This window comes from Mauremys reevesii, linkage group 2, assembly GCF_016161935.1.
Source record: "Mauremys reevesii isolate NIE-2019 linkage group 2, ASM1616193v1, whole genome shotgun sequence".
In the NCBI taxonomy this organism is placed as follows: domain Eukaryota; kingdom Metazoa; phylum Chordata; order Testudines; family Geoemydidae; genus Mauremys; species Mauremys reevesii.
This window is the reverse complement of record NC_052624.1, coordinates 95,384,769-95,400,887: the sequence shown is the minus strand read 5'-3', so window position 1 is coordinate 95,400,887 and position 16,119 is coordinate 95,384,769. Positions and strand designations below refer to the sequence as shown.

Here is a 16,119-nt window from a genome sequence, read left to right as displayed (position 1 = left end):
GTAGTTCCTAAAAAGGATCTTGAAAGAAGCTTAACAACCTGAATGGTTCTCTCTTTTAACGCAGTTCACACACAAAGCGGTGAGGGGGGGAAGCTCCAGGGTCAGAAATAGATGTTAGATTCATGGCATAACAAAAGTAAACCAACACCATTAACCCTTTTATCTGCCTGAAAGAGCTTTACAATCAATATGGAGAAAGATGTCCTATTCTTCCCTAAGAGGAAATTGTATAAAAAGAGCATACATAGTATGTCAATTGTTTTCTGTTCACAGGGGTTACTGAAACTGTTTCAAGGGGAACCTGGAAAAGATCTGTGTCATTGAACTCGGACATAAAAATACAGGGTGTTTTGTTTGGTTGTTTTCCATCATCTCTGGGACAATATGCCTGAGTATTACCAGTTACAAAAGAGGGTCTGCCACGATGAGGCAGAGAATCAATTGCTTGGTATTATTGCTTATTTTTGATTGAACTGAAAGAAGAGTCTAATGATGTATGTATAGTATATGTGAAGTTAACCTGTAGGGATATCGACATTGTATATGAACACGGTGGCCAAATTCTACTCTGACTCACACTGAAGTCAGTCGGGTTGCACAGAGCGGCATTTGGCCCATTGTTAAAAGTAACCTCCTGTATGTAGATTTCTTGGGCTTGCTCCCAGTCAAGCTGTGCCCATTTACCCAAGCTGCAGATCTGACCCTTTATCCTCCCCTCTCCTGTACAGAGTGAGTGTGGGTGGTAGAGAGAGAGAGGAATGCCAATTGCATGTCATACGTATATTGTAGGGAATGAGCTACTTGGAAGAACGTCGCTTGGTGCACCGTGATCTGGCTGCCAGGAATGTCCTTGTGAAGACTCCTCAACATGTGAAGATCACTGACTTTGGACTGGCAAAACTGCTTGGTGCTGAGGAAAAAGAGTACCATGCAGAAGGAGGCAAAGTAAGAAGTAACAGAGAACCATGTTTATGTGTTTCATTGGATGTAGATATTTGCACTTGTGTATGAATCTTCATTTTAAAAATGAGACAAACAGGGTGGGATTTTCAAAAGTGCTCAGCATTGGCTTAATTCTGTTCCATTGTAGCCATTGGGAGTCCATTGACTTTAATGCAAGCAGATTAGCCCCTTTAGTGAAAACAGAGGTAGGCCAATGATGAGCCCTTTTGAAAATCTCCACCCATAATTTCTTGGAAAAGCCAAGATGAACTTAAAAAAAAAAAGGGCAAGGCTGAATTCTGTCATGTAGACAACACCAAATGATGTGTAGTTTATGAACAGAAAGGGAATACTATATATTTATATATGAAGAAGGGCCTGTCAGATCTCATTCAACACCCCTGTTTGAGAGAATATGCTCTAATGAGAAATTCAAGAGAAGCTGCTTGTGAATATTGCAGAGAAAATAAATGGAAACCATCTGATCTCCGATCAGTCTTCACTGTACAGCCTGGGATTGGATTTGTGCCCTGATCTATGAGATGTTTAAACAAAAAAAATCTTATAAAAGTTCAACTGTTAAGAATTTTGTAAAACTGAGTAATCAGAGATATTTGTACTAAAAAGCAAAATATTATCCAAGTTCCCAGACTCGGAGTGACAAATCAAAACAATGATAATTGATCCCTGCAAAACTCAAGTTGCTTGCTGTACATATCAGATTTTCTGCCTATGGTCAAATTATTGGTATAAACAACTCTGTATAAACAATTGGTATAAACAATATTGTTCCTAGATTTGAGGTAGGTGTCTTATGGCTTAACTGAATCTTCCTAGGTTCCTATCAAATGGATGGCTTTGGAGTCCATTTTACACAGAATCTACACCCATCAAAGTGATGTCTGGAGTTATGGTGAGTCTAAAAATGTGATCATGATTTTAGATAGGTGAGAACAATTGTACGATTTGTTAGGGACACTACACAGCCAATTTTTCTCCAGAAATTCAGTCATCCTTTTATGATACTTATAACAGGGTCTTAATACCAAAATGTTGGGAAGAATAAATATTAATGATGGGCCAAATCTTGAGCTTCTTAATGAAGCAAAATTCCCATTGATTTGAATAGGTAATGAGATTTTGTCCTTGAAAGAGACACAGTCAAATTGTTTTTAATCATATATACACATTTTGGGGGGACAGGGAGGTGCATGTTTTTTGGAGAAGTTGTGCAGGTATACTTCGCAAACTGCACAATATTAAAAGTAACCAACCTCCCTAAAAAGTAGCATGATAACGGGAGGTCAGCATAGCTAACCTAAAAGCTAAAACCATTGTGGCAGATTGACAGATTGTGTAATTTGGGCCAGATGGTCTGCTGATGTAAATCAGCACATCTGTTGTCTTCAGTGGAACTACGCTGATTTACACCAACTAACAATGGCTAGAAGTAATTACCTTCCTGAGTCCATGAGCAAACAAGTTACACAGTGACTAAGTAGAGTTCACAGTATTCCATAGGGAATACATTTAAAAGGTTGATAGACTCATAGCCTTTGAACTAGAATATACAGAGACTATTGCAATTGAATAGGTAAAATATTAGTTTCCCAGAAAATAGCATGTTTAAGGTAGGCTGAATTTTGGGCTTGAATGCCCATTACATTGGCCCATAGGTGTTTGAATCAATATTTGATTCAAAAAGAAATGATCTTGTATGGTCATTTAAAACTCCATAAAGTCAGGTTGTTAGGACACCAATCTCCTTTATGTAGGAATATACACTAATTGTTTTTTTTACTGAGATCAGACCTGAGAATTCATTGTATGCATGCTTCCTGGAGTAAGCCAACCTCTAATTTAGGGGAGTTAGGAAGAAATTTTCCCTGGGAGCAGGTAATTTCATAATGGCCGTAGCACTGTTTCTTTCACCTTTCTGTGAAGTGCTTGGAGATAGGAATTTGCATACTTGATCAGACCCAAGGTCTTTTTAGTCTACCTATGTTCCTATTAATCCACTTAAATACATTTTCTTCACGTCCAAATTCTTATTTTAGGGCCAATGCAAATGGACAGCATGATGTAATGGCTACAGCATGGAATAGGTGACGTGCTGAAAGAAAATATCTTCCTGCAGTTAATTTAGAAAGCCTTCAAAGAGAGGAGATATTATTTTACCTCCAAAGAGATTATTTAAAACAATAACAAAACTTTTATTTAAAAAAAAAACCCTTTGTGGGTTAGAATCAGTAATTAGCAACCTAATACCTTTCTGTTGTGAGGAGGTGAAGTCATGAAGTAGAGTTGAACATTGAGATTTTACTTTCTGTAAAATCATAAAAGAAAGAAAGAAAAGGCCTGATTATTTCAAATTGTAACTCAGACCTCATTAAAATAGCTACATCTGTAAGAGGGAACATTTTCTTCCTCCATGAACAGTTGGCAAGTGAATAAACAATGATGGCCCCTTTAGTGAGCCTTAGCAGCTCTAAAACAAAGGTTAATGCCTCCACTCTCTCTCTTATACATGCTGTTCCTAGGCCAAACAGACCAGGTCTGCTGTGCTTTGGGAAAATCATGAATCCTTGCTGACCTGATGAGACTCTAACATTGTCCCTTTCTTCTACTCTTCAGGTGTCACTGTTTGGGAATTAATGACATTTGGATCAAAACCGTATGATGGCATCCCAGCCAGTGAAATTTCATCTGTCTTGGAGAAGGGCGAGCGTTTGCCTCAGCCTCCTATCTGTACTATTGATGTCTACATGATCATGGTCAAATGTGAGTTCAGTTCTTGTACATGTCCATGTAGTTCATATTAGTAAGAAGGAAAATGGTTCTAGTTATGGAACATTTGCATGCAATGCTGTATTCCTGAGATTCACAGGAAAACATACCTATGTGTTATAGAAGAGTAACATCACTGTGGTATGTTCAGATATCTCATGCTTCAGACAAGAAAGCAGATTTTTCTTTAACTAAAGCTCACACTCCAAATTCTCATTTCTTATCATTGTGGTGGTGAGCATGGTATAAAAATTTAGATTAAATTTAGATTACACCAGTGTAAATCCAGACTAACAGTGGAATTACTCCAGAATTACTCCAGTGTTGCTGAGGTCAGAATATAGCCCCAGGTTTCCAATTTTGCACACTGACTCATCAGTCCTGACTTCTCTTCCTGTGTTTTCATTTCATTCAATAACAAACACAATAGGAAAAAATGTCTGAGAACCGCAGACAATCACAATATTAGTGGCTCCACATGAAGACTTTGAGCCAGGATCCTGAGCTTCATAACTGGTCTGACCCCCAATTTTTTATTACTTAGACTCAGACACAGTCATTATAATAAATGCACAGGAGCTAGCAGATTTGGTAAAGCAAGTTTCTGCGGCATTGGTTCCATGTCCTTATTATTGTAAGTACATTAGAAGACATTCACAAGCAGCCCACTAGGTGGCGTTTAAACACTTCCTTCCATAAAATGTACAAAGTCCTCAATGACGTTAAACTTTTCTTTGGCTCAAAGAATTTACTTCAACTAATGTTATGGTTTTAGGAGTCTCTGAATACATACTTCTTACTACTAATAACAACAATAAATCACTCGTCCAAAAAGGGTTAGTCTGCTAAAATTAGATCTTGACAGATCGAATGGACAAACTAGCTGATTTCACAAATAGCTCGCTGATTTCACAACCTCCCTTAGTGCATGGTAATGAAGCATTTATACACATGCTATGCAGAAAAAGCACTGACAATGATACTTCACTGGAATTCACAATATTTCCTGATTTAGTGTAGTTCTAGAAATATTAAGCAGCAAGTTAAGACAGGTCTGTGGTTGAATACTGATAGAGATTCTACTCAATTCGGGGGTAGGAGGGATAATAACAGAAAATGTGGGAATGGCAGAGGTGCTTAAAGTCTTCTTTGTTTCGGTTTTCACCAAGAAGGTTGGCAGTGATTGGACGTCTAACATAGCGAATGTCAGTGAAAATGAGGTAGGATCAGAGGCTAAAATAGGAAAAGAACAAGTTTAAAATTACTTAGGTTAGATCTCTTCAAGTCACCAGGGCCTGATGAAATGCATCCTAGAATACTTAAGGAGCTGACTGAGGAGCTATATGAGCCATTAGCGATTATCTTAGAAAAGTCATGGAAGACGGAGAGATTGCAGACTACTGGAAAAGGGCAAATATAGTGCCCATCTATAAGAAGGGAAATAAGGAGAACCTGGGGAATTACAGACCAGTCGGCTTAACTTCTGTACCTGGAAAGATAATGGAGCAAATAATTAAGCAATCAGTTTGCAAACATCTAGAAGATAATAAGGTGATAAGTAACAGTCAGCTTGGATTTGTCAAGAACAAATCATGTCAAACCAACCTGATAACTTTCTTTGACAGGATAACGAGCCTTGTGGATGGGGGGAAGCGGTAGACATGGTATATCTTGACTTTAGTAAAGCTGTTGATACTGTCTCACATGACCTTCTCATAAACAAACTAGCGAAGTACAATCTAGATGAAGTTACTATAAGGTGGATGCAAAACTGGTTAGAAAACCATTCCCAGAGAGTAATTATCAGTGGTTCACAGTCATGCTGGAAGGGCATAACGAGTGGGGTCCCTCAGAGATCAGTTCTGGGCCCGGTTCTGTTCAATATCTTCATCAATGATTTAGAAGAAGAGCTCTGTGTAAACTTAACTTGTCCCTTCCACCAACAGAAGTTGGTCCAATAAAACATATTACCTCGCCCAGCTTGTCTCTTTCAAAACCTGGGACCAGCATGGCTACAACAACACTGCAAATAACGATTAGTAAGAAGATAGATAGATATGTTTATCAGTGATTTAGATAATGGCATAGAGAGTTTGTGGATGATACCAAGCTGGAAGGGGTTGCAAGTGTGGTGGAGGATAGGATTAAAGTTCCCAATGATCTGGACAAACTGGAGAAATGGTCTAAAGTAAATAGCATGAAATTCAATAAGGACAAATGCAAAGTACTCTACTTAGGAAAGAACAGTCAGTTGCACACATACAAAATGGGAAATGACTGCCTAGGATGGAGTACTGTGGAAAGGGATCTGGGGGTCATAGTGGACCATATGCTAAATATGAGTCAACAGCGTAACACTGTTGCAAAAAAAGCAAACATTATTCTGGGATGTATTAGCAGGAGTGTTGTAAGTAAGGGCAGGTCTACACTTAGGGCGGGGGTCGAACTAGGGTACACAAGTTCAGCTACGTGAATAGCGTAGCTGAACTCGAAGTACCCTAGTTCGAACTACTTACCTGTCCAGACGCCGCGGGATTGAAGTCCGCAGCTCCAAGGTCGACTCCACCACCGCCGTTTGCAGTGGTGGAGTACCGGAATCGACTGGAGCGCGCGGGGAGTTCGAACTATCGCGTCCAGATTAGACGCAATAGTTCGAACTCCGAGAAGTCGAACTCACCGCGTCGACCCAGCAGGTAAGTGTAGACTAGCCCTAAGACACGACAAGTAATTCTTCTGCTCTATTCCATGCTGATTAGGCCTCAGCTGGAGTATTGTGTTCAGTTCTGGGTGCCACATTTCAGGAAAGATATGGACAAATTGGAGAAAGTCCAGAGAAGAGCAATAAAATTAATAAAAGGTCTAGAAAGCATGACCTATGAGGGAAGATAAAAAAAAATTGGTTTGTTTAGTCTGGAAAAGAGAAGACTGAGAGGAGACATGATAACAGTTTTGTACGGTTGTTACAAGGAGGAGGGAGAAAAAAATTTGTTCTTAACTCTTGAGGATAGGACAAGAAGCAATGGGCTTAAGTTGCAGCAAGGGAGGTGTAGGATGGACATTACGAAAAACTTCCTAACTGTCAGAGTGGTTAAGCACTGGAATAAATTGCCTGGGGAAGTTGTGGAATCTCCATCATTGGAGATTTTTAAAAGCAGATTAGACAAACACCTGTCAGGGATGGTCTAGATAATACTTAGTCCTGCTTGAGGTGTGCACTGGGACTACTGACCTCTCTCTCGGTCCCCCCCCTTCCTGATGATTGAATGAGATCTTGAATATTTTTTTGGTAAAAAGATCAGAGAAAAAAAATACACACACACAAATCTAAAAAAAAAGAAAAAAAAACATGACTTTCTACCACCCAAGCCAGTGGGTGTTTTTTTACCAACTATAATGGGATCAGGCCCAATATTGTATTTAGTAATGAAGAAAAGAAAACACTTTAAAATTTAAAAAAAAAAAAAAAAAAAAAAAAAACAAATAAAATAAAAAAAAAATAAATTAATAAAAAAAATTAAAAAACAAAAAAAAAATAATAAAACACAAAAAAAAAAAGTAAAATATAAAAAAAAAAAAAATTAAAATTAACTTAATATTATATATTAAAACCTGTTTTCAATCTAATGGGCCAGTTTCTGCCTAGTAAAAATCTATATTGATTTTTTTAGAATAATTAGAGAATAGAATAATGTGAAATGATCCTCTCCTTAAGGCAGCAGTTAGATCTCACCACTGGACTCACTGTCTGTGCAAATTTTTCTTTCTTTAGTTTTTTTTTAAGTTTTAGTTTTATGGTTTTAAAGTTTTATTGATAATATTCAACATCAAGCTCAATTAGCAACCTTTTTAAAAATGAATTTTTTTTTTTAAATTACAACCATTACTCAGATTCAGATTCCTCATTTTCCTCATTACATTTTACATTTCTTGAGTATCTGAGCAAAATGGAAGCCATTATTGCAGAAACAAGAATTCAGTAAACCACAGGGAGACATGCATTCAACTCCGTGCTCCAATGAATATTTAAGGATTTAGACAAAGTGGAATAGCTTCAACAGGAGAGACTGAGCGCAAACCACCCTACAATAGTCGATAACCTAGTGGTTAGGATGCTCACTGGGAGAGTAAGATCTGAGTTTGTCACTACTCCAGAGTGGGGATTCAAACCTGGGTGTCTCACCTCCCAATCCAGTGCCCTAACTACCAGGTTAAAGGTGACTTGCATATTCATTTTCTTTCTTTCTTTCCTTCCTTCCATCTTTCTTTCTTTCTTTCCACTCATCCCGTCCTCTGAAGTTGGTTCCTGGCCAAAACTGATAGCATTAGATCAGCTGAAACTCCATTTTTCAACAAATCAACTTTTTGTCCCAGAAAGTCTGCCCAGTTCTGTTAGCCTATCTGTAGGATGCTGTGCATAGGAGATGATTAAAAATCAACACTTACTCATGGGGCCCTGTTCCGGTCTCAGTTACCCAGGTGATTTCCAAGAGAGTTGCACCCGTGTGAATGATAACAAAATTGGTGCACTAGAGGCAAATCCAGATACCGTCACCAGGCCAGGTACTGGTCAGATATATAGGGCAATGGGAGAGAGGAATCCTCCCCACACCATTGTGGAGTGGCTGTGAAGCTGACATAGACTTCACAGATCTGCCACGTGGAATGGGAGTATGTCAGGGCCTGCATAGCATTGGATCCCCTCCCTGTCTCCTGGTTCACCACTCCCTGCCCTATCCTGTGGGCTGTTATGTAGTGAGCTTGTGTGGAGCAGGGATCCTGACTTTCAGGAGGACTATGCAAGCAGGAGTTAAAAGAGGGTACTCCCTGCATGTTGATGCTAAGCAGGAATCTTTCTACCATGTCTTTTATTTTTTTGGTCTTGCAAGAAGAGCAGGGGATATTGTTCTTAAATGCCAAAAAGGAACAAAGAATAGAGTCTAACAAAAAGCTGATGTGAATGGATTTCTATTTGTTATGGTTTGATGTAACAGCTTCACATGTACCAAGCACAATACAGTTCCTATCCTTTACATCTTATTTTAAAACTCTCTTCAGGTTTAATATCTAAGATCATTTGATTTGTGCTTTGTTTTCCATACTGTCCCTTCAGGCTGGATGATAGATGCAGACAGTCGCCCCAAGTTTCGTGAGCTGATATCAGAATTCTCCAAAATGGCTCGAGACCCTCAGCGCTATCTTGTTATACAGGTATTGATCAGTTTGTTTTACCAGGCAACCAAGATGTCAAACGGTCTCTTAGAAAGATGCCCAGGGGAAATAACAGCAAATATGAAATAATACACATGGTATGCTCACAGATGAGCAAGCTAAGGAGTTCAACGATTCCATGACCAAATCTCAAAAGAAACCGGACAACATGAACATCAACAATATAGTCTCATGCTACTTTTTTCAGTTAAAGAAAACAGTAACACTGTTCTAGTCCATTTCCAAGTTGTTGCAGTAAATACTTTAGCATATTACCATTTGCTTAAAAATAAAGAACAGAACAAAAAATAAATATGGATTGTGCTCTTCAGAACATTTGCTAACATTTAATGTGGAAAGAAGGGCTACTTAGGAGAACAGCAGCAGTAGCAGCAGAAATCTCAAATAGCCTCTCAGTTTATGGTGGAAAAAGGCAGGAAAGCTGTTAGTCTGTTTTGTGGAATTATTGAGAGATTTCACAAAGGTAACATTCAATAACATCGTAACAAGATTGAAAAATGTATTTTATTGAATTTACATCATGCCCCCGTTTTAAAGTCTGATATACTGCAACCTGACAGGGCTAGAAACACATAGTTGGGCCCATACAAACGCTTTCAGGACCAGTAAATTTTTCCACACATGTGGCCTGGTTCAGGATTATTATCATTCCAGAAAGGAAGTTAAAAAACAGATACTCTAGACATAGGCCTAACCAGAAACATCAGGTCTAGATTCCCCCTGAATTTACATCCAGGTCTAAATTTTGCAGTATAGGCCCATCTCCAGAACATTTGTTTTTCTCCAGAGAAAAAGCTGCTTTGCTGTAGCGCAGGCAGGATGGTGTCCAGCAAGCTGCTCTTACTGTGGTTTGGTTCACAGGGAGATGAAAGAATGCACTTGCCAAGCCCTACGGACTCCAAGTTTTATCGGACCTTGATGGAAGAGGAGGACATGGAGGACATTGTTGATGCAGATGAGTACCTCATTCCACACCAGGGATTTTTCAACAGCCCCTCCACATCCCGGACTCCCCTCTTGAGTTCATTGGTATGATATTTCATCCACGTTCACAGACCTAACTGTTTAGAATTAGTCATTTCCCAGGTCAGACAATATTTTTCTCTTTTTAAAATATCTTTTCTCTCTCTCTCTCTTTTGAAGAGTGCTACCAGCAACAATTCAGCCACAACCTGCATTGATAGAAATGGGGTAAGTAAGTGTGAGCAGCTACTGTTAAAAGTATCTCATCCCTGTGTTAATGCCGTGAACTGAATTAAAGAATCAAGTCTTGATTTCGCAGAGATAGTGCCTCAATTTCATCACCAGATGTTGGCTTTCTCTTCCTCCCCACCTCTTTTATTTCTGCAGATACACATACCTGTACACACTAGCCTCTATGAAATAGTCTCTTCCATACTCGATTTCTTAACCTGTACCTTTAACCTAGCAGGGATGCCCCGTGAAGGATGACAGCTTTGTCCAGCGCTACAGTTCAGATCCAACTGGCATCTTCTTGGAAGACAGCATAGATGATGGCTTCCTGCCTGCTCCAGGTGAGTACATCTGCTAGGTGTCACCTGATCCTCAAGTTCATTCATTGATCAGCAACTTGGAATGCCATCTGCTTTTCTTTTAGATCTTTGAGGATTCTTGTTGATCTCTGGGTAATCATTTTCCTTCCCCTCCCTCAGCAAAGGAGGAGTCCTTCACATCCCTAAAGATCCCCATAATTTTTCATCACTGGTCAATAGATGGGGGTGGGGAAATTGTGCAGAATTTTTCTTTTCATTTTTTCCTAGATCGTCTCTGACAGCTTCTTGACCACATATCATCCACCATCACTGCCAATCAGATTTCTACTTTTTGTTGTGGGTGCCTTATCAAGGTTTTTTTTCCTTTTTCTACTAATCAGACATTTCAGAAAGTCTCTTTTAAGAACTCTTTATTCCTCTTCATTGTTTTTATTGTTTTTACTGTTTTACTGCTTTCCAAACAGAAATATACTCAAGCAGAATGGATGGCACAATGAATTACACAGTGTTGCTAACCACAGTCTCACATGTATAGTAGTTTGCTGGAACCAGAACTGGTTGACTTAAAAGATCAGTAAGAGTGTTACAAGGATGTTTTAATAAAACGATACACCTGCAATGCTTTGTCCTCAAAGAGTACCGCAGTTGAGTAAGGGAAAAAAACAGCATTGAGCATTGTATTAGTGGGATATGGGGTCTCAGTTACTGTTGGTCTTTTTATTTATTTATTTATTTATTTATTTATTTATTTATTTATTTTAGGCATTTCCATTATCTTTAAGTATTTCTCCAGATATATGGTTGCTCTCAGCTAAACTCCCTGGCTAAGATTTCAGAACACTCCATGGGGATTTAGGCAATACACTTCACTAAAAGCCATGGAAAATGTGTGGCTAAATTCCCTTGGCTGCTTTGAAAATCTGATTCCTTGAACCTTTGTTCACTGGAACTTCCTGCCTTTGGCTTAGTCTTGGAATCCTGAGGAAGATCCAAAAGACTTGTGGGCTGATGTGTGAAAAGAGTGTTTCCACATGATTAAAAATACACGTCAGATCATTTAAAGGACTGCATTAGTTACGTATCTTAATTGCTTTTTTTCTTTCTTCTTAAATCTCAGAATATGTCAATCAGTCAATCCCCAAAAAACCATCGGTATTTGTAGTACAGAATCAACTCTACAACAACATCTCCTTCCCAGTAAACCCAAAGCCCTCTACAGCTTCAAGCTATCAGAATTCCCACAGTACAGCAGTTGACAACCCAGAGTATCTCAACACAAACCAGTCTCCTTTTGTCAAAACGGTTTTTGAGAGCTCCCCCTACTGGGACCAAACAGCCAATCACCAAATGAATCTGGACAATCCTGACTACCAACAGGACTACTTTCCTAAGGAAACTAAGCCTAATGGCATCTTTAAAGTTCCTGCAGCAGAAAATTCTGAATACTTAAGGGTAGCAGCACCAAAAAATGAATACATTGAAGCCTCAGCATGACCACAGAAAAACTCTCTCTTCTTGCAGTAATACAAACTAAAATCCAGATGAACAACCTGGCTGCTGCAGGATCAAGCTATGAACTGACAGAAGAGTAATTACAATCACCTGACAGACACGCTTTTCCTTTCAAGCCGGTGGGCTGAATTCTCCAAGCTCATTTTACTATATATTTTGGGCTTTTCCTTGTCCATCCACATACATAACGTAGGCACATACCGTACACATGCATGCATGTTGGACTAGAGCAAGAACTTCCTGCAGATAAGAAATTGCAGATGCATTCCTTTTTGTTTTCAAATGGTAGCATTATAAAAAGCCATTTTGGGATTAACTGTAAGAATTCCTTTCTACAATGCACATTTTTATAAACATTTCTAATGGAATTTTTGGATCTTTTACAAGATGAGACGCTTGCTTGTTGTACTGTTATGTGACTCTCGGACCACAAGGGGGAAAAAAAAGCAATACATTATTAAATCCCCTGAGAAGAGGGGTTTTTTTTTTTTTCTTTCAAACTCTTGAAAGTTGAATAGCTGTTCCAAATTATTGGATCTTAAATATTGACTTCATTTACTGTACTGGTACAAACAGAGGGGAAAATGAGTCGGAGAGAAGTGTGGAGATTCTGCTTCATGAAGTAGTTTTTAAAATGGAACAGGTTGGTGAAATTTTATAACCCACAGTGTATTTAGCACAAGGACTGGATGGCAGCACACATTACTTTACTGACCACTACTGTTGGAGACCAGCAGGAAGAACTCAGCACACAGAAGAGTTGTTTGTAAATGTTTATAAAATACTCACAAGTCTGTTTTCTGTATGTTGAATGCAAGCCTTTCTTTTTTCTATTCCATTGGGTAGCTCTAGATTTGTCAAATTACATTTTTAACAAAAATTTTAAAGATGTTGCTATGACTGAAAAATGAAGTGTCAGTTCCCTTTGTCTCAATTTCATTTGGACAGAATTTCCATAAAGAGCAAGGAAATGCAAAAGGTGTTAATTGGGTTATTTGTGAGAGAGCTGGTGATCAGAAGGCAGCTGCACTAAATTAAACGTGGCTAAGACAAAAATGCAAAAAAATGCAACCTAAGGAAATGAGATTTTGTTGTTTTTTTTTAAATAGCTCAGTCAAAAAACGTTTTTCCTGTATAAAAATTGCAAAGAAAAGGGGGGAAAATACAACGGTATACTCTGTTAAACTTGTGGCAGAATATTGCCAATTGCTGTATCATTGTGCGGGAATCTGTCGTCTCTTACACGACTACAGCTGCTGTATTAGGGTGGTCTTCTTTTATGCGAGGTATAAAGAAAATACAGAGATAATTAATCAAAGAGGAAAAAGAATAGTCTGAGGTGTTTGAATGCAGTTGCTTAGTTTACTCTTCTGAAATCAGGGGCTGGGAATGCCACAGGCTTCTTTGAAGTCCAAGCCTGGTTGTCTAATTGTCACAGTGGAATAGTCCAAATCAATATTTGGTTTAATAATAAATATACAATATATCTATTGTACATAAAACCATTGTAGCACAAAAAGTTACAGAGATTGGTTCTCTTTAAGTTGTGTGTAGTTTTTAAAACTCCTGCAGTTCTTTTAATACCTTTTGTTAACATTTTTGCTGTCTTCTTTGAAAGGAGTAGGAAAAACATGGTTAAAGCATTTATACAAAGAGTAATAGTAATATGGAGGCATCCCTCCACTGCCTTGCTGGAAGGAATATTTTAGCCAAATAGTTGGATCTGAAGCCAGATTTGAATCAAGCGATTTGCATGCTAAGAGCCATAATTAATAGTTAATCATTGGAAAATTACTTGATGACATAAAAACTCAAGTACAGAAAATATGTAACATTTATACTTCAGACATCAATGCAACCTATAGCTTCAGGGAATGGTCAAATTTCACTCCTCCTCTGCTATGTTTGGAATACCGCAACGTAAATTCCAGTTGAAATATTGCATTTGAGTCCAGGATCAGGCCCAAAACCCTTAAAATGTTGCCGTGGCAGGTTTGTTGGGGGCTGGGGGGGGGTGAAGACTGGCAGTGTAAAATCTCTCATGTTAGATCAATGCAATGCAGGCTGTCATTGAAAACCAGTACACATATAATAACGCGTCTCTAACAGTACAGAGTCTGGAGCTGGAGCGCAAATGTGATCAATGTATTGTCATCCTCTTTGGGCACATCTCACTCACAATGATTGGAGCCCAGCCACAGCCTTACGGAGAATATGTAACAACTTGTATTATTTCCTTGTAACTAAAACATTGAAAAAAATTCTGCTCTCAAGTACAGTTTTCCTCCGATCTATACTTGTGTACCTGAGAGCAAAAGTTTGTCCCAATACCATGTTCAAAATGCGCCAGATACACACATGCTCACATAGACACACACAGTCATTTTAACAATCTTTTTTTTTTCCCCATTAACAAACTCACAAAGGGATTGTATGTTTGTCAAATGACTTTCCAACAGAAGTTATGGATCATTTACTAAGTCTACTACTCAAAGCAATACAGTACTACATCTTCTCCTACAGTATTTCCAATGCTATTCCCAAAATGTTTCAGTGACATTTTTAGCTTTAAAAATGGTTATTAAAATAAAAAAAAGTAGCACTATAAGTTACCAGCATTATGTAGCATGGAAACTATTTAATACAGATTAACCTCTCTACATTTTTTAAATGGTTTCTGGAGGATTTTGTAACATGACCACCATGAAAGCCAATGAGAGTCACAGAGCTATATCCTTTAAGAGTGTTTAAGAAATCTAAGGTTGAGTTCTCTTTTTTATTTATTGTTTAATGGAAAACAGAGAGAGAATATGGGAGCCAGCTTCTGATGCAAGACTCTCTGTAATTTATGAACTATCCTAATTTATGTAGTACAGACTCTAGGTTTATGAACTAACAATATTTTTAAATCTGATAAATGTGTCGTGATTTCCTAATAGGCAGCCCTAAGTTATTCAGACACCAGCAGAAAAGAAGGGCAATGAGCACATTAGCATATCAGTTCAGCTTCATTGTACCAAACCATTTCAATGCACTTAAAATAAGTAAATGTGTGATTTAAATGATCTGAATTTTTTTTTTTTTTTTTTTACTGGAGCACACGAATTGTGCAGCAGCAAAGATTCCACTTTATATTGTAGAGATCTAAACGAATCCATGGGAGTTATGCATCACTTTCACCTTTGTTGTGGAATCCTGATACGCTGCTGTTATACTGTATCCAGGATTATAACCCTTCTCCTTCTGCATCTCAGGCCTCTCTATAGCTGAGATAAAGGTGAACCATCTCGGCTGGTAGTAGTCTAAAATCCCGTATCCTTTCTGAGGGCAAGTCACTAGAGGGCAACAGTGAGCATATGCGCCTGTACACAGGCATAAAGGCAATGATAAATTACACTTCAAGATCTCCTACAGATCACCTCCCCTAGAGTGTGCTAGATTTCAGCTTAAATCGTACAGTTTCATATGATGACTATGAAACAGCTGTGTGTCACCACTCAGTGATCTACAATCAAACAAACCTAAGTGGCCAGTGAAGTATCACAAAGCCCACGTAGCTTTATCTGTCCATAACCAGTTTGCTAGAAGATTTATGAATCTAGCCCCAGGATCCAACTGATATGAAACAGACTCTAGGTATAATTGAGCAATATTTCACTGGTATACAAGTTGCTCACTTGTTTTTGTCAAACGAGGGTATTAGTTGCTGTGTTAGAATGGGATTTTGTGATTTTTTGTATTATAGAGAAGGTCTGTATAACAAGAAATGGTTTTTTATTGTATTTAAAGTGTGGTTACAGATGTATTGCTATATAAATTATTGCAGCACTAGAGTAGAACCTAATTATAACGTAGACTATATATATGTATATATTGCATTTTTCCTGGGCATTCAGAGTGGTCTCCATTATAAAGTGATCAGAGCTCCTCCAGTATAAAACTAGGAGAGTTGCTAAAGGGGGAATCTTCTTGCAATATCTGAGCAAAACTCAGATTCTCATTTTGAGCAGTTTGCAAGGAAATTAAAATTGCAAGTTGATTAATAATAAAGCAGCAGCAATTATGCCATTATGATTAAGAGTCTGTAGTCAGGTCCATTATAAAAGAGTTTCCCTAAATACTAATACATGATAGA

The 16,119-nt window shown here is 38.3% G+C and overlaps 1 protein-coding gene and 1 long non-coding RNA gene across 4 annotated transcripts in view; one reads left to right on the top strand and one right to left on the bottom strand.

The window, feature by feature from the left end:
* EGFR (epidermal growth factor receptor) overlaps positions 1–14,857 on the top strand; it is a 224,850-nt gene extending 209,993 nt beyond the window's left edge. For all 3 annotated transcript variants that reach the window (XM_039522515.1, XM_039522513.1, XM_039522514.1), the window contains exons 21-28: positions 790–945; positions 1,780–1,855; positions 3,577–3,723; positions 8,840–8,937; positions 9,820–9,987; positions 10,102–10,149; positions 10,391–10,493; positions 11,590–14,857. In XM_039522515.1, coding sequence (XP_039378449.1) covers positions 790–945; positions 1,780–1,855; positions 3,577–3,723; positions 8,840–8,937; positions 9,820–9,987; positions 10,102–10,149; positions 10,391–10,493; positions 11,590–11,966 — 1,173 coding nt within the window. In that variant the 3' untranslated portion in view covers positions 11,967–14,857. The remainder of the gene's footprint in view (positions 1–789; positions 946–1,779; positions 1,856–3,576; positions 3,724–8,839; positions 8,938–9,819; positions 9,988–10,101; positions 10,150–10,390; positions 10,494–11,589) is intronic.
* LOC120397063 overlaps positions 1–16,119 on the bottom strand; it is a 63,946-nt gene that overhangs the window by 23,574 nt on the left and 24,253 nt on the right. The gene's annotated exons all lie outside the window — the stretch shown is intronic.